The sequence below is a fragment of the Odontesthes bonariensis genome, chromosome 15 (genome assembly GCF_027942865.1).
Source record: "Odontesthes bonariensis isolate fOdoBon6 chromosome 15, fOdoBon6.hap1, whole genome shotgun sequence".
Lineage (NCBI taxonomy): Eukaryota > Metazoa > Chordata > Actinopteri > Atheriniformes > Atherinopsidae > Odontesthes > Odontesthes bonariensis.
In genome coordinates, this window is record NC_134520.1 from 5,183,657 (window position 1) to 5,208,858 (window position 25,202).

Genomic DNA, 25,202 nt, shown 5'->3' on the forward strand with positions numbered 1-25,202 from the left:
TTCTGGTAAGCTTTATTTGTTAGCAGTCTTTAGCAGTTGGTGAACACATTTCTTGTGACCCCGTTGGCTTTGTAATGGTGCGTCTGATCTATGATCATGTGACCAATTTCAAGACTGCCACATCCCTATGAAACACTTACTTTTTTTTTTTTTTAATAAAGGCTACTTTTCAGAGTATGTTTGACCTCTTTTGTGACCCATTGTCTCAGGGGAACACAAAGTTGGCCAATAATTATGCCCACCTGATTTGGGGTGTTTATCTCCTTAGATCACACTCCCTCTCATTATTACAAATGAATCTGCATAACATTGAATGCTTAAATCCAGTAGGTTTTCATGTTCATACCGTTTTAGAGTTGATAAAATATATGGTCTAAATACTTTTTTGCCTAACTATTGCATATCTATTTCAAAACAATTATCAGACTTTAAAATGATAGGATTTCAAAAGCATTTGAAAAATAACCAAGCTAATCATACTTATTCTTTCTCCAAGGGGCATTGCTGAAATTTCTTCATCCCGCTCTACCAAGTGTTGTCTCTGGTGCTACTGAAGGTAAAGTTTTTTTCTACCTATTATTAGTGCCTTCTATCAACACACTTGATGTTATCAAAATGACTTTACATTTTTCTAATTCAAGTCATAGTTGTGTGTATTCATTCCCCTTGCCCACAGAGTCTTCTGGACATTTCAAATATTAAAATGTGGGACATTCACTAATGTTAATGAATAACTGAGTTGTTGAGATCAATGCATGCAAAATGTGCAATATAAATAAAAAGAATATTATTTATTTATTTGTTTGTTTATTTATTTTTGCACCAGGGCCATCAACATCGTCTTCGTCGCATGTTTATGAGGAGGAGTAAGTGGAAGAAAACATTGCGGAGTCCACACCCCTTCCCAGCAGTGGTTCAACAGAAGGTGCATTAAGCTGCACAATTTCAACTTATCACCTAACATAGTGAACCAAAGTTATAGCAGCATGTGCTGTGAAAGTGTATTAAAATGACCATTTGCTATAAAGCGTTACACAAGTAGATCACCATACCTTAAGCGTTTAGTTATCGTACTTCACACATGAAACTGTGCCATAAATTAATTTGTAATTACATATTTTTTCAGCAGTGCCATCAACTCCATCACGACTTTATGAGGAGGAGCAAGTGGAAGAAAACATTATGGCATCCACACCACTTCCCAGCATTGGTTCAACAGAATGTGCATTAAGCCGCACAATTTCAACTTATCACCTAACATACCCATGTGCTGTGAAAGTGTATTAAAATTACCATTTCTTTTTAAAGCATCATACAAGTAGATCACCATTCCCTAGTTTCTGTACTTACCACATGACAATTGTGCTATAAATTAATTTGTAACTATATGTTTTCAACAGTGCCATCAACTCCATCTCCACTTCATGAGGAGGACAAAGAGGAAGATGACATTGACATGGCAGAGACGACCCCACCATCCAGAACTGAGGTACCTGTAGGTATTGCAAGCACCACATTAAGTGATGACCCAGGATGTTAGCCCAGTGTAATAACAAGCAGTATGTGCTGTGAAATAGTCAAAAAAGGACCTGTGCAAATCATGGACATTGAATTCCCACAAAACTTTGACAATCCTCCTCGAAGATTCACAAAGGACAGTTACAAAAGAACCATAAAAAATGGTGAGAATATACATCGATCGTGGCTGGTGTATTCCATCCACACGGATGGAGTGTTCTGTTTCCCTTGTAGTGATGGGATTTTCGGCTCTTTTTCGAGATGCGGCTCTAATGGCTCTTCTTACTGTGGAGAGCCGGCTCTTTCGGCTCCCAAACGGCTCCCCATATATATATATTTTTTACAAAATTAATTAATAGCTTAAACCTAATTTTATAACATTTTGTTTCATTATTGACATTGTTAAGCACTTATGATGAGTAAAAATGCGGCATAACAATGCTTTATGAATAAAAGTTTTATTATAACCAATTAAATTATCACAAAATAGCACCACTTCCACAAAAATAACTTAAAATAAATTAAACAGTTATAAATACAAACACGCTTGACACGAGGACAGCAGAGGAAAGAAAAAAGTGGACAAACTTTTTTCAGTGTTTCCAGTCACCTTATCAATTGAAAGCTGCCTGTGATTGGTCAGATGTGTGGCGCACACGCTTGACATGAGGGCAGTGGAGACATTAAGGCACCGACTGAGGAAAAAAACTCCGTCTAGCGCTGGCAGAAGCAGAGCAAAACGCGCAAGGAGGGAGAGGGAGAGGGAGAGGGGAGAGACAGCGAGGCACCGAAGGACAAAAAAAACGACGTGGGGAAAAAACTGACGGCTCTGTGGCACTTGCAGAGCACAAGGGCAACGACAGGGAGGCGGAGAGATACTGAAAGAACAAAAACGGCTCCCAAATAGGATCCCAAAACGGCTCCCATTGTGGAGCCGGTTCCTGTCGTTCACTTCAAAGAGCCGGCTCTTAGAGCCGGATCGTTCGCGACCGACACATCACTATTCCCATGTACTGTTTTCGGGAAGCGTGACAATGCCTTAACGACCTGTGGCTACAGTGGATGGAAGAACCTTTCCTATCTCCTAAAAAACCACAAGTGCACAAAGGTGCACTGTGACAATGTGAAAAAGTGGCACGACCTTCAGAGGAGACTGCAAACCAGTCTCAAAGACAGAAGGATCAAAGACAGAAGGAGTTGATGCAACTTGAAGTTGAACACTGGAAAGGCGTGATTCGGAGAGTTATTGCCATAATTTGCCATCTCGCAGAACGCAGCCAGGCTTTGAGGAACAACCAGTACCCTGTATGATCGCCACAATGGGAATTTTCTGGCTCAAGTGGAACTCCTAGCACAGTTTGATCCGGTTATGAACACATCAGACGAATACAAAGCAAAGAGACAAAGGTGCATTACCTGAGTGGAGTCATTCAGAACGAAATCATTCAGCTGGTCGGAGACAAAATCCCACAGGAGATTGCAAGAAGAGTGCACAAAGCAAAATACTTCTCCGTGATCATGGATTGCACTCCTGACATCAGCCACAAGGAACAACTTTCTGTTGTTCTCAGGATTGTCAACTGTGAAACACCCGTTTCTATTGCTGAGCATTTTTTTGGATTTGTACATGTTGAAGACACAACTGGTAAAGGCTTCAGTGAAATCCTGCTTGACCAGTTGGAGAAGCACAACCTCAGCATTTCAGATTGCCGTGGGCAGTCATACGACAATGGCAGCAATATGATGGGCCACAAACAGGGTGTGCAGGCAAGAATTTTAGAGCTGAACAACAAGGCGCTATGCATCCCATGCAGCAGTCCCACACTAAATCTGGTTGTGTCAGATGCTGCCAAGTCTTCAGTCTTGTCCATGTCTTTTTTTGGTGTGCTGCAACGACTGTACAACCTATTCAGTTCTTCTGTGCAACACTGGGCAATTTTGAAGCAGCATGTGAAGCAGCTCACCCTTAAGCCACTTTCAGGGACGAGATGGGAGGCCCGAATTGACAGTGTGAAGGTAGTGCGGTACCAGCTACCTGAAATACTAGACGCACTGTCAGCACTGCAGACATCTGCTACAGAGAAGGGGGACTCAGAGACCATGTCCTCAGCAAAAATCTTACATGGTGAGCTTAAAACATGGTCCTTTCTTCTGTGAACAATAACCTGGTACAACGTTTTGTATCAGGTTAACCATGTGAGCAAGCTCCTCCAGAGCCTGGATGTTTCAATGCAAACACTGAAAAAAGAAACCGAGGGAGTGACAGAGTACCTAGAAGATTTCAGGGAAAATGGACTAGCATCAAGCCAAACGGATGCAATGGAGATTGCAGAAGATCTGGAAATTGAGAGCAAATTACCTGAGAAAAGGCAGCGGAAAAAGAAAAGGCAGTTCCTGTACGAGAGTACAGACGAAACACAATCGACCCCAGAAGAGGCCTTCAGAAGGAAATTCTTCCTGCCTTTGATTGACACTGCTATTACAAGCTTGACAGACAGATTTTCCAGACTTGAAGGTGTGTATGCCCTGTACGACTTTCTGTTCAAGATTGATAACATGAGGGACGAAATCAAGAGTAGAAAACTGCATGAGAGATGCAAGAAAGTGGAACAAACCCTCCATGATGTTGATGCAGACGACTTGGCATTGGAGATCAACTCTGCTGTCCACACCTTTCCAGATGATGTATCCAGGTGCCCATTTAAAATGCTGGACTACATATACAGTGAGAAGCTGTTGGACCTGTACAGCAATTGAAGCATTGCACTGCGCTTACTCCTGACCCTTCCTGTCTCGGTTGCTTCCGGAGAGAGGAGCTTTTCATCTCTGAAGCGCACAAAGAACTACATGAGGTCGACTATGACCCAAGAGAGGCTCTCTGGACTGGCACTCATGTCAATTGAGAGTGACGTCCACAGGTCTTTGGACTTGGAGGGTATTGTGTCTGCATTTGCTGAGGCCAAGGTCTGCAAGCAGCAGTTTTAATCATTTCGTACCATCGTACCATCAGACCATCGGCTGTGTGTGTGTGTGTGTGGTTTGTCATTCCCTTGTAAAATGAGCCCCAAAAAAAATAAAGCCTACTTTTCAGAGTATGTTTGACCTCTTTTGTGATTAAAATGCACAAAATTGCATGTAGGAAATACAAAATTTTCTGGGGGAGGACCCCCAGACGCCCCATAAAAAAAAAAGGCCCTAGGGCCCCCAACAACCCCTTTGCCTAGGGCCCCCAAAATCCTAGACACGGGCCTGGAGAAGCAGCAACTCCTCAGTAAGAATGCGTTCCTTACTATTTTAAATTCTAATACAGCTAACAGGAAATTTTGATATAAATATAATGTGTGAAGAATATCTGCACGCAGCCGCATTTTTTAACTGCTTTTCAAACCTTCCGCAGCACACACCCATCTTAGGTGTGAATACACACTGGATTCCCTCTATTCGACATTGGAGTGGTTGTTACAACGGTACCCTGCCATTCAGGCTGCTGTCAGGAGGCTGGCCATGAAATACAATTATTTATGTGCTTTCTTCAAAAGTTGGTGGATTTGTAAAATCCTCATTGGAAAAATGTTAATTTGTTTATGAAGAATGATTATTTACAAAACAGACTGGTGGAAAAAATATACAAAGATGACTTCAGGAAGCTCAAAGGAGTTTGTGCTGTTGATGCGTGTCATGTACACATCCACCATCCGTGTTCAAGTGACACAAGTTGTGTTTAAATTCTTTCCACTCTACAGAAGCTGGAGGGCCATTATGCTATCCAGAAAGAAGACGCTATTTGATTTGGACTGATCCGTCCAAAAGTCACGAGGTGCCATTGATTTCTTCACCAATGACATAGATCAGACGCCTAAACAAGTTCACATTTCGGCACATTTTTTCAAATTGTTCAAGATGCATATAACTTTTTTTTTTTAAATTGACAATGCACTTCACTCCTTTCTCGAGGAAGCCATAACAGTAGGCCCGAGGTTCAAGTTGAAATTGGAAAAAATTGCTGGTACAGGTTGAGGGTGGCAACAGTTGCAACGCGTCACACACAACTACAAGAGGTATCTGATCGACAATCCTTTTGATCATAGCACCTTTTGTTATGATACCCTTCTGTGAATTAAACGTTACCTACATTGTAAACTTATAGTCAAGCTTTCAGAGCAAGATACGCAGAGATGCTTTTTAAGGAGAAGGAGGAGAAGGAACAAGACTAAACCTAATTAATCATGATCATAATGGATTAAAATATATCGTGCCATTTCACCGGCCTATTTATATGGTTGATTTAATTTCAGACTCCACCCTTGAAGCAAGGAGGACAGCCCTGGAGGAGTTGTTTGCAGCTGAGGACCACAACCTGTGGCAGACAGTGTAACAGAACACCCAGTCCTTCAGTGGAAGAGTGGAGCAAGAAGTCCATCTCTACAGAGGCCTGCCTGCCATCCCTAAATCAGCTGGCCTAGGTCGTTGGAGGTGGTACACACTGCCCTTATGGTCAGAACCTGCCCAGGCTTATTTGTGTGTTCAAGTGTCCTCCATCCCATCAGTAAAGGAGTTTTTCATAGCTGAAGACACCATTAGTCCAGTAAGATTTTAGTAGACTTTCAATTTTTTTCTGCAGAAAACTGTTGGTTTTCAGATTTTTTTTTCTTTTTTATGTGCTTAATTTGGTTCAAGCTTATTTCCTTTTTAAAAAAAGAGTGCTGTAATTTCCCAACGGCATACATGCTAACTAGGCATATGTTACTTTTTTATCATTAACAAGAGGTACTGTCAGTATTTCTTACATGTAAGAAATTTTAAGAAAAAGCGCTTTGTAAAATGCGGCAATGGAGCAACAGGCAGACTTGGGCAGGTGATCCCAGCTGTGTGTGCTGGTGTTTCTGCTGTCACCTACACTGAAGTCACTGCCCTGCAGGCTGTATGCGGTTTGATAATAAAGCAGTTTTCTTGACATGTTAAAACATGTGTTGTTGCACTTGTTTCCTCATAGCAATTTAGCTCAAGAATCGATAAGGGAATTGATAATGAACTTGATCAATAAGCAGAATTGATAATGTCAAAGGTATAAAAAAATTCCCAATCCGAGCTGTGCTGCAAAGCTATGGCCGCAGTAAGGGTGTACTTAGTTTTTAAGAGTTTTAAGAGTAGACCTTGTGGTGTTGTTCATCCAAGGTTGCATTTGTCCAATTTTAAGACCTGGTGAGGAGTAGATGATTTTCTTTTATTTTGTCATTATACGCCAAAGCTGAGAATTCTAAGTGAATGTATGTTCTCTTTTGTATGTTAGTAAACCAGACCAGTCAATCATTCTTATTCGAGTCTGACATATTGTGACAACCAACTTAGTTACTAGGTAACGGTCTGAACAACACTTTTGAAGCAGCGCACTCCTTATTTACCCTTTCTGTTCCTCTTTTATACCATTTGAAAGCCCATTCTATAACTGCAATGGTGTCAGCTTTGAACAGCTCGAGTCTTGACATAATAAACAATAGAGAAAAAAAAACAGCTGTAATTATAAGAGGTTTTCTCAGTGTACATTGGAGTCCTTTTTTTGTTAGTGCCAGCGTCTGTTCAGTGTTCAACGTACTGTAAGATATATATTGAGTTAGTCCTCATGCCCAACAAGAATCTCCAACTGTCTCACATTGATGGGAAAACAAAGACACTGTGTTGCTTTGATTGGAAGGCAGTCATAGAAAAAACAACACGTGCCACAGACTTTAGCTTTCAGTGGCGACAAAAGAACATGTCACTTTTAGGTTTTCTGTTACTGTTTAAACGTTTCAATTTTCAAAAGAAAGCACCTCTAGGGCCACAACCAACATCTTCCCGGACATATTTGATAGGCGCTAATGTTTTAAAATCAAGATAACTACTGTACCTATTGGTATCTATCTTCCAACAAACCTGATACGAAAAGTGTGCAGGTCTCAACCCAAAAGAATCTGTTCAGTTTTAAAATGAGATGATCAAGCATCTGTTGAATAGAGACCACACTGTCTTCAAACAACAAGAGTGGGTTAATGCTGTACGCTAACAGAAGGACAGCAGAACGAGGAGAAAAAAGACTCAAAGAAGAGGAAAAAACTTCAGTCTGAAAGACGCTTGAACATTCCCTCATGAAAAAGTTCCACTTCAAATTCAAAGACACAATATAATAAATAAAACTTTTTTAGACAGCTTTCAGTTCATTATGTAGTATCTCTCAAAATCCCTGGCATAAGAGTAACTTTACATTCAAGCCATGTAGTGGAAAAGCCTCTTGTTGTTCAACCACCAGCTTAAAAATTCACATTCATTAATACCAACAAGGACAAGGTCAAATTTTTCAAGCGTGCTGTCTGTCATCAACCCTGACCCAAAGGGCCCACATCGCAACAAAAAAAAAACAAGGGCTAATTGCCCTAATCCAGTTCATCATTGCTTTTGAAGCTACCCACACAAGTTAAATGAGTCCTTTTTGGCTAGGCAACCAGGGAGGAATGCAGATCTCTGATATCCTATAGAATAATAATTTTCCATGAAAATAACTCCAAGTGTGTTTGTGTGTAAAAAAGGGGTCAACGAACGGGTCTGGTTGTGCATGAAGTAACTCAGTAAAATGTTTTTTTTCTTTTATACGGACACAGTTGATACACCAGTGGTTGACAGATGAACAGTGTCGCCCAAATATCATTCATATATCGGGAAAGCCCGACTCTCTTCATGACATTCACTCATTTTCTGGATCACTCCCACTCATTTCTTTCAAACAGAACTATTTCCAAGAAACAGTAATAATGAAACAATGTGCAACACTTCACATACTGTGCAGCAGTTAATAGATCAAATATTTCCTGGTTATGCGGTGTGTTCAAAATTGAATATCTAAAATGTTCAGTTCTCAGAACATTTTAAATATGATTGACATCAAGGGTCGGGGTTATATCTTACACCACTATCTCTGGTCATAGTCAGCAGATGGATTCAGAGGTTAGGGCTGTCTCCTTACAGTATGAAGAGGCTGGACTAAAGTGGGTGTGGAAAATAAATGGACACTAGTACACCAGTTAAACTTATTACTGACGGAAAGGAAACCACTGTTTGCCCAACGACATTAAGCCTTAAAATAACCCACTATGCAGAGCCAGATACTTGGAGAAGGAGTCAGTGAAGACCAGAAATGGGCAAAAAAATTGCCAGCAAATGCTAATGTTACTCCTCAGCTGAGAGGATTGAGAGTGGCTACTTGATATGGGTGTGTATTTATCCTTTATTACACCATTCCATGCGTATCTAAATAAATGGGACATGATACGATTCAGAGATATTTTTTTTTTTTCAGAACAATTCAGGTTGATTCGATGGAAAGCAATTTAAACTGATGTTTTCTAATACAGTTATTAACATTTTTTAATGTGTATATTAATTTCAATTCATATGAATCAAATGAACCCTCTATAAATTGTGAGTTGTATTTTCGGTACTTCATAGCTGATTGAAAAAAATGCATTCGATTGTTCTTGTTTGACTTAATTCTTTACTTTGATACCCAAGTCTGGTGCACCTTTGTTGGTGAAATACTTTTTTATCACGGCTCTCATGTCAGTACAGTATTATTACACGAAAGCAATCACACTGTAAGTTTGTAAATTGCTGCTGCATTTACCTTTTGACCCCAGAGAGTTCTGGCTATGCTGTGGTTAGGAAAAGTCTTCAGTACGTAATATAAGGACACAATAGATTTAGTGCCTTGTTTGATGATGTTTTTGCTTGAGCCAGAGATTCACCATGACATCTCACCAGATGAGTGCTCAGATCTGTCATGCCACCGCTGTAATCAATCAATGTTTGACATACTTTTGTCCAAAATTCCTTCCTTCTTATACGTACAAAGTATTCCCAGACCTTAGATTTGATGGTGCATTCACTCTGTGTATGATCTGATGCAAAATCTTAGTCAACCGTATTTTAAATGCAGAATTGGGCCAGAGACTAGTTTATCGTGACATTTTCTGCAATATCAGTAATGTGAAAGTTGGGCTTTGGTTTGTATTGTTTGATCTTACGCCCCATATACTGCTGTTGTCTAGTCATTTGGCCATATGTATCAGTATAGTCTTCACATTTGTTTTCTTTGGTTAAAATAAGTTTTTAAAGGCTTTTTTTCTTTTCAAAAGAAAAAGCAAACATCTGCAGTCCTATGACAACCGGGCCTTCACCTGCTGATGAAAATCATGGGACATGAATGAAGCTCCCAAAAAGCTAGAAAGATCAAGAGGTGGGATTGTTGTATCATTTTTCATGGAAGCTCAGTTGCTGTTATTCAGTGTTGGTCAGAATTATTGACAACCCTTAACTACAAGCAATTCATCTTCATTGTAGCAGAACTGTAATCTGAATACCTTTTTATACATACATGGCACAAGTTCCACGTGAACCGTGCTCAGTTATGAGTGTACAGGCCCCTCCCTCCAGTGATCAGAAGCAGGCAGAGAGGACCCCAAGAACCAGGCCGTCAGCAGCCCTCACAGATCACAGAACCCAGGAGGCCACAACCATGAAGAAGACCACAGAGGTTGGCAGTAATTCTACACAGGATGATATCTTATCATGTTTTGACAAACAGGAGATTTTGAATGATTGTTGAAGAGCCAAAAATCCAGTTGTGCATATATTTAAATATGTATAAATTCAAATATAATTAGGAATACAATAAGAAAATAAGAGAAAACTTATTCCAATTACATGAATAGTTGTATCAAAAGTCGAGATGCAACTGAAAAATCTACAATTCTGGAGCATATGTGTCACTTTACCTAGATGTTGCTGGAAAATCAAATTGATCCATTATGTTTGTATGTGCTACAAGAGAAAGCAGAAGGTTCGGTTTGCTGAGGTGGATAAAAGCACCTGACATCAGTTACAAGATGAGTGGACGTACAAGAAACACCAGATGGGTTACACAAAGTGTAAAGAGTGGGGTGAGGGTTACTTATTGGAGTCAAAGGGACATAGAGAGAGTGACACTGAGAAAATGACACTTAGGGTGTGCCAGTAGGATGAGTTCGCTCAGGAGGGCATTGAAAGCCTTTTCCAGAGCTCACTGTGTGAAGTCATCTGAACCTGCCCTTCAATCACAGCCTGTGTACCACTAACATGCTATTTGTTCTTTTTCCGTCCTCTCTCCGCCAGGCCAAAACAACAAAAATGACACAATTTGGTATCCATAATAAGAAATGCGTGATTATACAGAAGTTAAAAACAGTTTGCTAATATTGCATTGGTAGAAAAAGTGCATATTTTGTACAACTTGCTAACCTGCTGTTGTTTAGGATCCTTTGCGAGCATATTCAGCATTTGTCAGGAACCTGCCCTACAAGGTTTCTTTCATTTCAGTCTGCTTCACTAAAACACAATGTGAACCAAAGGGAAAATTCACTTGTTTGCTTTTATTGAACTGAATTGAATAATACTTTATTAATCCTAAAGAGGGAAGTCATTTTTGCAGTGTAAAGAATCAATTAAAGATATTATTCACAAGTTACAAGGCACGTTTATATCACATTAGAATGAAACAAAATGTTGTGTTAGTCTGACCCTTTTAAAATGCAGGTCAAAATGTTAAACTGACCAATAAGCTACAAAATCGTGCTTCTCAAAACCAGAATAACCACACACACAGACAATGATGATCACTCCTGCATATATAAGCTCAGCTCGACTCAAATGGATCTTGCCACTTTTAACATGCTCCCCATTTTGCATTTTTTTGGCATAAAAACAGTCAAGTTTAAGTGTATAATAATACAGATACATTCCCAATAAGGCTGCTCTCATTCATATTTTCTTCTGTTTATTTTGTCAGACGGCTACACGTATCAGAAAAAGTGTTCCATTAAGTCTATGTAACAACTTATAGTCATTCAGAGCATATCCAAACTGTCGCTCTGCTCAAATAAAATCCTGATTTTATAACTTACAGCATCATCTGACAAAATCACTATTCAAGTAACTTAAAGTCTGTGCAGTAATTTCAGCTATATATTTATGTTCGATGATCTCGACAGATGTGGCAGAACAGGGAAGCTGTTAGCTAAACTTAGCTTAGTGGTCTCGTTTCTCATTTACTCTGAATGGATGTTGCATTGCTGAATTGATTTATTTGACTTTGCATTGCCAGCATACATGTAGGAAATTTGGAATAGTTTTACTTTTCATACTTTTCAATACTTTTCAGGTAGCAGTGCAAGTGTCTTCCAATCAAAATGCCTGACTAATCTTGTGTCTGAACTCACGGCTGATTGTCGCTGCAATTCCCAATGTCAGATCCACCCACCGATGATGAGCATAGGAACATATTTGTGTGAATCAGGGCCCCCAACTCAAGAGTCATGATAATCAGTTGGTCTTTAGTTTCTCCACTCCACACTACGTCGAGGAATTGTTGCTTCTTTTGAACAAATTAACATGACAAAAATTTATTTATGTGTGGCTGTTTGCCCTTCCATTGTCGCTGCAACCTCCCTTCTCGTTCACTCATTTGTTACGCTGAACAGCCAATTAGTGATCTCTCTCACGAACAGACACGTCAATTCTTCATGTTGAATTGGCCAAAAAAAAGAAAAAGATGGCAGCAGAATCTGTCAATGTTGATGTTTGCACACACCACATATTCACCAACAATAGCAATGACCTGCCAAACGGCCAATTGGAAGTATGAAAGCAATAGCATAGCCTGGTTCATCACTACAAGCAGCAAGTTGTATATTCCATTGTAAAGTTTGATCCAGTGTTAAGCTTTAAAGGTGTGATCTCGTCAGGTCTGCAGATCTTTTGTTAAAGCAAGCACCACAACTCCAATCACAGGCTTTTAATAACAGCTAGCTTGACAGATGACTGACAACATGAAAATCATCAATCTTTACTAACTGTGAATTGGCAAACTTTTCTAAGTCAGACAAATTTCATCCATTCAACAAATAAATAAACCTCGACCATTGGTCAAGTGTTACACACACTGAATGGCCGTGCCTCAAGTTTTCACCTGTACGTCACTACTAAGGAGCATTGTAATAACAGGACAGGCAGAACCAAAAGAAAAGTCAAGACGGACTTTCTCTGAGCCACCCTTCAATTTCTTCATAGAAAATAGGTGTAGCGATTTATTGAGATAACTACATACATAAATGGAAAGAAAGTATATCGGGTAAAAGCAGAGCTTGTGCAATTCCAACGGGCTTAAAAATCTAATAAGGCTTCGGCTAACAGTAGATGGGTCAACTGAACATCCAGATGCATCTCTCAGGTCCTGTTTCAGGTCTACTGATTTTTTTCTTTTCTATTTCTTGAGGGCATAACTTTCAGATACTTTTCATCTGCTGTCGATATTATTTTTCTTCTTTTGTCCCACACTTTTGTCCAGTTTTCTAAAGTTTTGTAAGGACACACTGCACACCGTACTGAGATGTTTTCAGCTAATAGTTCTTTAAAAATCACCTTGTTGGTGCAATTTTATGTCAATCCCTATTATCTTTGCCATTTTTGTAATTGCAGACAAAGAAATGAGAACATATCATGTGCATCAACGACAGGCTGCTGGTAAAAAAAAAAGCGCCAAAGACACTATATAAAATCGGTTCTTTGCAAAAATGTCTGTCATCTGACAAAACCCTTGTTCATCCCTTGAGTTAGGTGCTATTTTATGTTTGAATAAGACAGACAAACACGATCCTCTGGAAATAGTCAGATAAGAGGACTGAACTTAAAATGAGTAAAAAAAATCTGCCAGTATTCAAAGAAAAAACTTGGAGAAAAGATCTTCAGAAATCCTGGAGAACTCTTCTTCAAGTTCACTTTTTCAAGAATACAAGCAATTCTGGCTGCTTGGGAGCAAAAATGTAAAGAAATAAGGGCTGGCTCTAGACTTTCAAACAATACTGTGTGATACTAATTGTGTCAACGAAACCTTCAACATGAGTTCTACCCTGAGTTGTATCCAAAACATGATCAGGCAGAGCTCATTGGGAGTGAACACACAATCAAAAGATCAATACATCAAGCTTTGCTCACTGAGGCATGAAGAGACAATGTCATCACAGATCCAGAATTTGCAAAATGAAGACGGTAAGGATCCAGTTAGCAAAAGTCCTGCTAAAGAAGGCTGTTTTGTCTTGGAGGACCAAAAGCATCTCTAACCCACCTCTCAGAAGATGAAACAAGGCAAAACACTTCAGGTGGTTTAAAACATACCAGGAAAAAGCCCTTTTTGCACATGAATCCCAGCCAGAGAGTGGCTGTACCAGAAGGGTATGTGTAAGGGGATGAACATGAAGGTGAATGACATGTGTATCAAACCATATCAAAACATGTTGATGGTTATATTAGAGTCCAAAGATGTTTTGCTGCTGTGGAGTTGGACACCTGCAGTGAGTCATTTCCATGCTGCCTGAGGAGAAGCAGCTCCTCTTTCAGAGGCATACAGCACACCTCAAACACAAGTACTGTGAGATTCTGACCTTCACAGGCATTGTCCAACCTTACATTCAAATTATGATGCTGATATTATAACATGGAATGCAAAATATATACAATTTAAGACTAATGAAACAGATTGAGCAAGTTTCTTAACTATTGGGTCTCGGTTTTGGAGCCTAAAGGTATCTATGAATATACAACACGTTATCTTTGCTTTGTTTTTTTTTTGCCTCTGGCAATAGATGTACAGCTTTCTGAGGGAAAGGTAGCTTTTAAATTTGTAGTAAAAGCAAAACATTGCGCACACATATGGAAACATCTTCCAGACAATCTTTACTCCATTTTCAAACCTGAACTACTACAAACCTAGCAGGTCTTCACACTCATTTCCTAATTCTGAGTGCTTTTTAAAGGATTAAACACATTTTGTCTTAAGGGTTCTGCAAAGTACAGCTTATATTGCATGATAAAATTTACATTTGCATGCCCCATTTCATTGTCTCGGGTTGCTATTAATACTACTTCAAGGGATAGACTGACAGACAGCACTTAAATGAGCTTTAATCAGAGAATCTGCAGGGTTCACTCAGGTCAGTTCTCCATGGCATTTCTGATCATTTGCATTGCCAGTCTACCTCAGGTGAAAATGTATACAGAAGTGACCCTCACCTCCAATATCCGGTCTCAGTTTCTTGTCATATTCTTTGAGTAGATTATTGAGTATTTCCGTGGCGTCGATGTCCTGGGATTTAGGAGTCAGCATCTGGTTCACAGTGACATCCTCATAGTCCTCCTCATACTCGACTGTTAGAGAGCTGCAAAGGTAAAACAGTGAGGATAAATAGGAGCAAAGATACTTACTTAAAACCAGCGATTCTGTGCAGAGAGCAGAAACTGAGAACTTATCATAAAGTTTTCCTCAGTCCACAGCTGACAAATATCACAATGAGCATTTAGAATATTGCAAAAATGCCTCATAGGTGTATATATATGTGTATATATATTTATATATATGTATATAAATATATTTACGACTGTTAAAACTAAAGTGCGCCACTTACCAGATGTAAAGCACCGACAGAAGTACGACATAAACCAGTAAATTGGACTTCATGTTTCCAGCAGGAGGAGAACAAATAGAGATGTGTCAGAGGACAGTGCGTGCCAGTGTCTGCACGCGACGGTCACAGCTGCTCAGAGGAGGAAGATGAGAGGGAACAGCGCTTCATAGTTTTTAAATCCAGCACAAATTACTCGATAATCAGATATTTTCCAAAAGATCCTTCCTCAGTGGCCGCTTTTTCGGACAGATGAGCAGTTTGTCACCAACAATGATCGCAGTTCTTCGGTTGCGGGCGCTGCTGGTCTTTTACGCAGCGCACTGAACGGCTTCTCTGAGAGCCCACAGTTCTTCCAAAAACTCCTGTGTGGCAAAAGTCTGCGTCACTCAGGACTCATACCAGTCTGCATGAACATACTTTTTTTTATCTTGATTTTTTTTTTTTGCCCCCTCTCCCAAATAATTACACGTAGAATGTCCCAAATGTGTGCCAAAAACACACCGAGCACACCCAGAATTTAATAATTACATCACAAACAAACACCTGGAATTCTTGAGTATCATTATCAGTTATCTGTCTTTCGATGGCTGCAATAAACAGTTTTTCAAACTGATGATTTCTATTTTTGTTTGATTGTTCTCCAAATGTAAAATCTCAGAAATAGTCCTCAGTATTAAAAAGAACAAACATAGCTTTCACATTTTAGGCTACATCTAAGACTGAGAAAAAGCAAGAAATGTAATGGTAGCCAGAAACCAAGTCATTTTGAACATCTTTATGTTTCTTCTATCAATCAAACATTTAATAAACTAACCAGTGAAAGGTCCTTTTTTCCTTTTTTCCTTTTTTTTTATTTTTTTGTGGTGCACAGGTCACACAACTTCTTCCCTGTTCTTATTTGTTGCCATTCGGACAATAAATGTCGAGTAGTTATCAAATCAGAAGGAACTGAGTAGTTCCTGCGGCTATTATCTTTACACGGGATGCTAATTTTAATCGGCACCTGGTTGTAATGTGTTACTACCACCAGAAGGTGAAAAAACCACAGAAAAAACTCAGGTGAAACACATGCTGAGCTGTGTGCTTGGTTGCTAATGGTTTACAAACAATAGAAAGAGGCAAAGCTGATGATAAGAGCTGTCAAATAGTTCAATGTGGAACCTCTTCAGAAAAATGAACGGAAATCAGCCCAGTGCAAACTCTTCCAGGTAAAGCTAGCACATCATAAGTGTGTCACCATAAGCCAAGGTCATTTGAGAGTGAAGCACCCAGCTCACAGTTTTTACAGCTGTGTGAAACAGTTTGATGGTGACACCTTTTGCGATGTATTGATAAAGTAACACTGTAGTGTTTAAGAGGCAAACTTAGAAGAAGTGAATGAAAAGGTTGATGGAAACTATGCACAAAAAATGTATACACTGGCTTGAGGTGGTTTTTGTCTGTTTCAAAGACAACTTTATGCACATTAGGGGGAATGGAAACAACTTTATGAATCAACTTAGATTCGGCAAAGACTAAAACGGTCTGACCCACCGGCTGTTTCCAGTCTGAGCAACAATAAACTTACGTTACTGTTGATCCCAGATATTCCCAAACAAAATGTAGGTAACTCCAAAAGACAAGCTGTCTCTCTCTTCCCCTTTTGTGAATGTCTACTGCAGTATTTGTTTGTCATTTTTCTTTTCTTTTCTTTTTTTCTTCTTGAGGTAAGAGCTCTAGATTCCAGTCAGGATCACTATTTCTATTGCTACAGCCACTAGCAACGTAACCTATACCACAAACACTGCAGACTGGTTTATTCACTTTATACCAGTCTATTGAAAAATGTCTGATTCACATTTCTTTTTCTTTTTTTTTGGGGGGGGGCTTTTCAAAAGTTCACATCAGATTTTCTTTGTAGTGGAGGGAAACCAGACATGCACATCCTTTTTTTTTGGCTTGTATATGAAAATGTTGCAAGTTACCAAACATTTACACAGCGTCATACAGTCTGTCAGCGTGTCTTTGTTGTTTTATTTGTAACTGCGATTGAGGGAGCATGTCATGCTGTGTTTTAAGGTGTATTATGTAAAGATTTCAGCACTTAGTCTTTTGATTTTCCACCGTGGTTTAAGACACAGGGTAGATTAGGCTGAATTAAGATTACTGAAAGGAGTTGTTCAACAACCAGAGATAAACATTTTATTGCTCAGCTTCACTGCTTTCTTTCTCTTTCCTCCACGGCTCACACAGAGCTGTTTAACTAAGTTTATGGTATAAGCTAGCAGGTCCGTCTCTACAGCACAACCCATCTAAAAGAAGGTACAATTATTGCAAATGTTACAAAAATGGCTTAAATGTCAAAGTTGCAACTGTTTAATTATGATTGTGTATGATTGATGCACTTTCTATGTTATTAAAGGTGCGCTTCAGCCGCATTGACCAAAATTCAGATGTTACAAATTGTACAGATTGTGGGAGTTTTTGTGCCTTTCTAACATAACTGCTGTGACACATTTTAAAGATGTATGTCTTTTTGTTCAGATTTGCTCCTTTCCATTCACATCGGAGCCGTCTTTCCTCAGTCCCTCTGGAGCTTTATTGGCCACTACAGCCTGCGGTACGCACTATCCTCGGCTGACTGACATCAGATTTGATGAGATTTGTGACATCACTTATGACAAAGATGGGGAAACCTCTGGAAAACCTCTTTGCAGATCCTCAGACCTCTGAGTGCGCATGTAAAGATAGTGACAAGAAATCTTTGCAAGCTGTATATCAGGGGTCCGTTTCACAAAGCAGGTTCAACCAACTCTGAGTCTATTCCTGACCTCTGAGTTGATCTACTCTGAGATAGAAAACCCTGAGTTTTCGGTTTCAGAAACGCTGATTTGAGTGAGTTTGATCAACTCTGAGTAGGTTCACCTTGAGTTTTGCGTGTGCACCACAACTTTAAAAAGCCAGCATCAATGGAGACCCGATTCGACGAGTCACCATGGCAACAGGGAAGAGGAGGGGCTACGTTTTTCACCAACCTCGAATTGGAAATCTTAATGCGCTCATAAGGCGAGTTTCAATACGTTTTTAAAAATAAGTGCAACACCGCTGCAGCAGCAAAAGTGTAAGTTTAAATGCAGTCCTTTGCAATCACAATAATATTACAGGGACACTGCTTGAATGGTAGCCCATTCATTTATTTCATTTAGGTGCAATCCCGCGGGGGAGAAGCGCACTTGGCAGCAGTTTAAGATGAAATATAAAACATTGTTCAAACAGGTGAGACCTCGGCATGGAGGTACCTCATTTTGTTCATGTTTTACACTGTAAAATAAATATTAAGTGGCTATTTGACTGTGGAGTTATTTTATTCCCAACATAATGCTGTTTTCACACACATAAACTATGTCTTCTCATCTATATCATGTTCTGTTAAATAATTAAGCCTATTTAAACTAACACAGACTTCTACTGAGCCAACAGAAAGAAGGCAGATGCCCGTAAAACCGGTGCTGCCCAGCACCACCACCTCTAACGGGAGGGCCAGTGGCTGAGGGAATCCACCCCAAGAGACAAGTGTCTTTATAAAATATAACAGGCCTATATATGTCTTTTTTAAGCCTATTCATACAAATATTTATTTGTCTTTGATATCTTTTTTTCTTTTGTCCCAACAAAATTCTGATGGTGCCGCTCAAAAAGATAATTGTCTGTAAATGCAAAAATCTGTGCGCGGTCTGATAACCATCTCCTGATGAATATTTAATTCTCTGCGCAACAATGCTGCTCCTTCATCCACGGGATCGTTGTCAGAAGGTTCCTGAAAAAAGTCGCCTGCTGTGCCTAAAGGACTTATAGAAGTAGAAGAACTCGCTCTGCTGACTGAATGAATGAGGAAATCAAATGTCGTGTGTGGCTGAAAGAGGGCGGAGACAGAAAGAAACTCAAGGTTTCTTGAATAAAACCTGGTCCCGACCAGGTTAGGTTCATAGAGTCTGTTACTACGGTAACTGACCGTGAGGTTAAGTTACCTCCCTTTGTGAAACGGAAAACTCAGGGTTTCCCTCATTTCAGGGTTAATCAACTCAGAGTTTTCACTAAACCTGCTACGTGAAACGGACCTCTGGTTGACTTCTGTCAGTATTTTTTTTGGTGGCTCCTAAAGAGTCAGCTAGGAGTTTTTCCTCAAAGAATAATGCCCCCACTGCCCCTCAGCCTTTTATGGTCATTTTATTCATTTCTGGCTGAGCAACAAAACAGCTCTCACACAGCAGGAACACAAAGACAAACAATAACCGTCATCTCCTTGCAAATATAAATAACACATAGACAAACAAATAGACACCACCATGTCTGCCACTTTCATTTGACTTTTATAGGAACAAATAGAACAATTCGGGTGCTTTCAGCAGCACAAGCATATTCCCTTGCACGATGAAGCATACAACAACATCCGCCTCACAGGACTGGCTTGGCTGCACTCAGCTACAGGTTTAATATGTGGTTTAGCAGACAGCAAGTCTGTCTGTAATGTTGCTGTTGTGGTTGACTGTTGTCACCCTCTGGTGGTAAAAAAAGAGAATTGCACACACTAGAAACTAGAAACATGACAAGAACATGCTAATCCTCACCAGTTTGCTGCTTTTTTTTGAGCCACTGATTGTGTGCTGCATAATACAAAAAAAGCCTCAATGGGCCGACACATTTTTCTTTTATAGCAAATAGAACTGAACGTGAGCACTCATAACAAATCGCAATTTAATCCTAGAACACTAACGTACATATTTGTACCACCATCACTAAAGTTGGGTGTATTTTACCCGATATAATATTCCCCCCAAAAAATACTTTTCATCAAAATAAAATTAAAACACAACAATACACAGCAAATTGAATTTTACTTCCAGCTACACAACGCCTCATAAATAAAAAAAGGTACCGTGGAGGGACCCTATAAAAAGGCTCTAAAATGTGTGAAAAATTTAAGAATCATTAACAAGATTCATAGAATAAATAAATAAATATTGCAGCTTGTTCTTCGATTCACCCATTCTGAGGACATGTGTATGGCACCCAACGTTAGTGTACTATGGTAAATGGACTCATAGTTTCAGTTCTATATCAGATCAAATGACCCATTTTTGTGCACCATTACCCTAATTGGTAGAGTTACCACTCCTGTATATTTAACGTGTCTTGATACACTATGCATGTTAATCTTAGCGTAAACAAATGGAAAGCTTGAGTGTCTGATGCACTCAATCACATACCTACTCTTACTTTAACAATGGACACATTCTATGTATGTTTATTAGGTTGATAGACTGATTCTCCCTTTACCTCAGCCTTTGCTCGCTGTTTCCCTTCTGTCAAGAATGGCTTCTTGACAGCCACCCTTCCATGGAGACCATTTGTTTGTCTTTATCATAGACCATGAAACTGTACAGATGCAGAGATAAGTTTGTAGGTGGGTGTCATCACATCACAAAATAAAAAATTTTATCGTAATACTGCATATACAATAAACTTATTCATACTCTACACTTCCTTTAAACTGCTGACCTTTGCCTACAGTTGAATATACATTACAGCCAGTAGGCAGTGCAAACTCTAACTTGATGAGGGTTGATTTGGTGTTGTAGTATTTACTACTGTGATTGATTTTTAAAGGACAACAATGAAGCAAACTGAAGACCTCTGAGAGAATGCTCAAAAAAATATGTTCAGATATGTGTTTATTGACTACAAAGAATTGTGCTTAAATGACATAAATGCATTGAATTTAGGTTTGTTAAGTGATGATGACAACAAATGTTCACACAATTACATGGTTTTCTTTTAGCATTAAGACATTCTTTTGTATCAGATTCATTTGTTTGCGTTGGGTCGACCTAATTTGATGAAACTCTCAAGTTTCAATGGTCTCAAATTAATTAAAGTGGTTTGGACTAATCTAACATTAGGTGTTGAATGAACCGGTACAGATTTAATGGGAATTGCTGGGAATTTTTATTCAAGACTGACATGAGTAACATAGACAAAATACTTGTACATTCAAGATTATTCAGTGTTATCGTAAAGCAGATTATGTTGGCTCAACCCATGAATAGTAAGTGGACCCTCTGACTTAATGTGGAAAGTGTGGACATTAGTTCAATGATTTTACGTTCATCCAACAAGTATTTTTTTTAAACAAAATGCCCCAGGAGTAATTGCAGGTTTCTTTAGAAGGTTTGACGGCCTGAATGCCAACAGACAAAATCAAACTACTCTGCATTCTTCACAGAAACACATTCAAGCTGCAAGTTTACTTTCCTCTCTGTGAACTGTGCAAGATTACACGTCAAACATTATAGTGACTTTCTTCAAAGTTGTTTCCTCTGACAATACTGAATTAAAGTCTGTCCTCCATTTTATACAGTGATAAGCAAAGGCGGGGAATATTGTGTTGATGGAATTAAAGGTCACACAGATAATGTAACAATTTGAAAAGTTACTCAGAATATACACCTTTTTACATCAAATATTTGCTGTCATGACTTCGTTGTTAAAGCAATATGGAGAAGATTAAGCAGAATAATTAGTTTTTCTGTCCAATGACTTGTTTACTTCTTTTTTATTGTCTTGTTTTTCCTTGTAATGACCCATTTTCTCCTGGCCTTCCCTTTCACAATGCCGGCTTTGATTTTTATTTTCCATATAATTTCCACTTTCATTACATTGGTGCCAAATCTATTTTCATCCTTAAGTAGCACTTCACAACCGTGATACAATATTATTCTCGACAAGCTTTTAATTTCTAAATGTAACTTTGAAGCTGGGAATCAATGTTACATGTGATTTTTTTTTTTTAGAATTACAGTTCACTTCTTTTATGGTGCAATTGGTGGTAAACTTTTTGTGAATTGATGTTACTTGAAAACAATAACTCTGCCGAACATGTCTTCATAAAATCAATACATTGTTATAATGTGACTTGAAGCTATGCTGTGGCCAAGGCAGCATTTTGTATAAGGTTAATGGAAAGATAAGGTCAGCTGAACACCAAAGTTACAGCCAGTCAGTCTGTCATTGCACAGGAGAGGTAAATCCACTTAAGAATGTGCTGCTCAAAGTGCCCATTCTGTAACTCCAAACATCAAATCACATCTAGCGAGAGCTTCATGCATGAGCTTCACTGTTGGTACTGTGTATGCTGATGAAGAAAATGTAGTACAGTGAGGGTGTTTGCATCCCCGCTAACAAAGCAGTTGTGGAGACATCTTTTAGATAGTACACATAGTGAAACACCCTCCCAGTAAATCCACTGGTCCAATATGACCAATGCCAAAGCCGAAATACATCAGGTATAATTACCATAATTACCAGTCTCCCGCTTTAAATTAGCATTCATACTGACATCAGAGTTGTAAGATATGCCATCCAAGACATAAGTAAACATGGAGATTTCACATTGGCCAATGTCTGTTGTAAAAATAAAGATGTTTAAAGGGCTTCACTGAACAAGCACTGTATTCTTAACAGTCATGTGTCCACCTCTTTAGTATAACAGCTGCCACCCTATTACCATTTTGTTTGCAACCAATTTGCTTCTTAGACAGTACCCCTACTGGAGGTAGTACCTTTCATGCAGGGGTGTAAGGATGTATAGTATACAGGATGTATATATATATAAATATATATACAGGATGTATATATATTTGCTAGTGTATATGGACTATAACAGACATTTTGAGTTGTTCAATTTCATAAACTTTGAAAAAATTTGCCATTTTCTCTCCCACATGACATGAACATGGTACTAGTGCACAACCTGAACAGAAACAGTGAAACAGTTAGCTGCCAACTGTGTCAGATAATTCTATCTACTTGTATTGCTAAGGTGTGGAGATGTTGGCTGGAAGCTAACTGGCAAATTATGGATGATAAGGAAACAAGGCTCTGCAGCATGGGGCAGGTATAACATACTCTGGCTGCTTGGAATTAAGAGGAAGAGGTGTCTATAGAAGCATGAGGGATGCAAGTGGCTAGGCTGCTAATAAAGCTAACAACTAACAGCTATGCAAACTACTTGGCGTTTCCTGTCACATATGCCTTCCCCTCACTTGCTAGATAGTTGTGTGTGCAGCAACTTTTCTGACAGCATCAACAGGTGATCTCACAGTTTTCTTCCTCTCAATGTGCAGGCAAAGCAGCCCGCTCAACAACAACAGAGAAACCTTTGTCACTATTCTGCAACAACAACTTCTTTATTGTAAAGGCTGTCCCAAAACTAGAGGTATGATTGCATCTCATCCAAAAAAAAAAGCAACATTAGCGGCTAGTTCTGTGTTGGACTAATTTGCAGTGAACTCCATTGCACATTTTTATGCATCCTTTCTTCAATATAGAGTGCAGACATGTAAAAATTCCGGTTGATAAGGTTGGCACGACACAATCTTGCTGGCATTTCCCATTGTCATGTCAATAAAGGGAAAATCAGCACATAATTGGATGTCAAGCCAAGGAAAAATAACCCAATTATCCAGTCCATCTGACAACACTGTAGCTGAAGTTTTAAGTATCTTCACCATGACAAGTTGGTCAAGAATATGCACTTTTAGGGGCCAAAAACAGCATTGACATGTGGAAATTAGGCAAAAATACAGACAGAAAAACTTTTTATTTTTTCATTAATGACAATACCTGTGTACTTGTGTACAGGGCCTGAAAACTGTGTAGCGAGGCTATTGAGTCTATTGAGGCTATTGAGTATATATTTCTGCGGATATGTGTGAAACCCAGCAGATTATACCTCCTTCGTCCTTGTCTGCAATCCAAGCTCATCCACTTTATTTGCCAGTGATTTCACATTCCCCATGTGGTTAGGAGAGGTATTATTTAACTTCCCCCTCCTTACTCTCCACTGTACTCCTGGCCCACATCTGCAACATCTCCTCTTTGACCTACCTGCTAGTTTATTCTAGATATTAATTCAAAATTAGACACGCACCAGATGAGATGTGCATTGTGATTTACTCAGCAACAAACCAACATTTAATCTGATCAAGTTTTGATCACGAGTCATGTCAGCTTGTTTTGTTTTTAGTATATATCCTCCAACATTTACTTCTATTATACACACACACAGATATTTATGTATATGCGTATATATACATATATTTATCCTCAAATGACTTAAGAGAGTAGTGAATTTTAGATCTGATACACAAAAAAATAATCATGTATAAAAAGTATTTTGGCTAATCTTTGACAGATTTAGAAATATATTCTCCACCCCCCTAACATTTATTGTCCAAAACTGATTTTAAAATATTCCCCAGCCCCCTTACATTTGTTATATGGAAATTTAATTTTTTTTTGTCTGATTTTCACTAAAGATATTAGCATAGTGTAATCAAACTGGTACTTAAAGGGTTGATATCCTCAAAATCTTTGGTACTTTGGAGCAGGGCGGAAGTTGTTTAAGAGATTTACGCAGAAACAAGCAAAAAATGCATTAAATTGATGCCTTAGAGTCAACATACATTGCATAATTTCAAGATAAAACGATACCCCCCTACGTTACATTACATGCGCATCTGACTGTTTTGATCTTTCTCTATTAATCTGTGGCAAACATTTATCATAACTGCTCTTTGTCTTTCGGGATGCTATGTGTCAATTAGCTGTACAAGGTTCTACAAACAAGTGCACATTCTGATATTATGGAGCATGTTTTGATCAAACCTTGGAGCTGGATAAGACAGGATGGTCCTTTCCACTGGAATGTACCGCACCCATTTTTGCCTCTCAAGCCACATACTATGATTGATGTCATTTGGTGCCATCAGTGACAGCTTAATTTGACATAGACTATGGGCCCACTGAATGGAAAAAGCAACTTAAATGGAGCTAAATCCTTGACAAACAGATGTGAGCCAGATGTTGCTCCAACAGAGACTTCCAAGATGGATTTATCAGTCCACCAACTGTAGCGACTGTATGATCTGTATGTGCATGTGTGTAATCAAAGGCGAAACAGCATGTGCAAGCCGTTGTTCCATCAAGCAAGATTAAGCCGCTGTTTTATCACATTGACTGCATAAATGCATCTAAATATGAACTTATAGACTCATGGTAGTGTGTTTCTCTGTGTGTATTTATTCAGAGATGATGGAACATGGCCATCCATGTCAGCTATGT

At 39.0% G+C, this 25,202-nt stretch overlaps 1 protein-coding gene across 1 annotated transcript in view; it reads right to left on the reverse strand.

The window, feature by feature from the left end:
• Positions 1-15,362, reverse strand: part of gabrg3 (gamma-aminobutyric acid type A receptor subunit gamma3) — an 88,576-nt gene extending 73,214 nt beyond the window's left edge. Inside the window, exons 1-2 of the mRNA XM_075484803.1 lie at positions 15,042-15,362; positions 14,650-14,795 (exon numbers count right to left, since the gene is read on the reverse strand). Coding sequence (XP_075340918.1) covers positions 14,650-14,795; positions 15,042-15,094 — 199 coding nt within the window. The 5' untranslated portion in view covers positions 15,095-15,362. The remainder of the gene's footprint in view (positions 1-14,649; positions 14,796-15,041) is intronic.
• Positions 15,363-25,202: the final 9,840 nt, after the last annotated feature.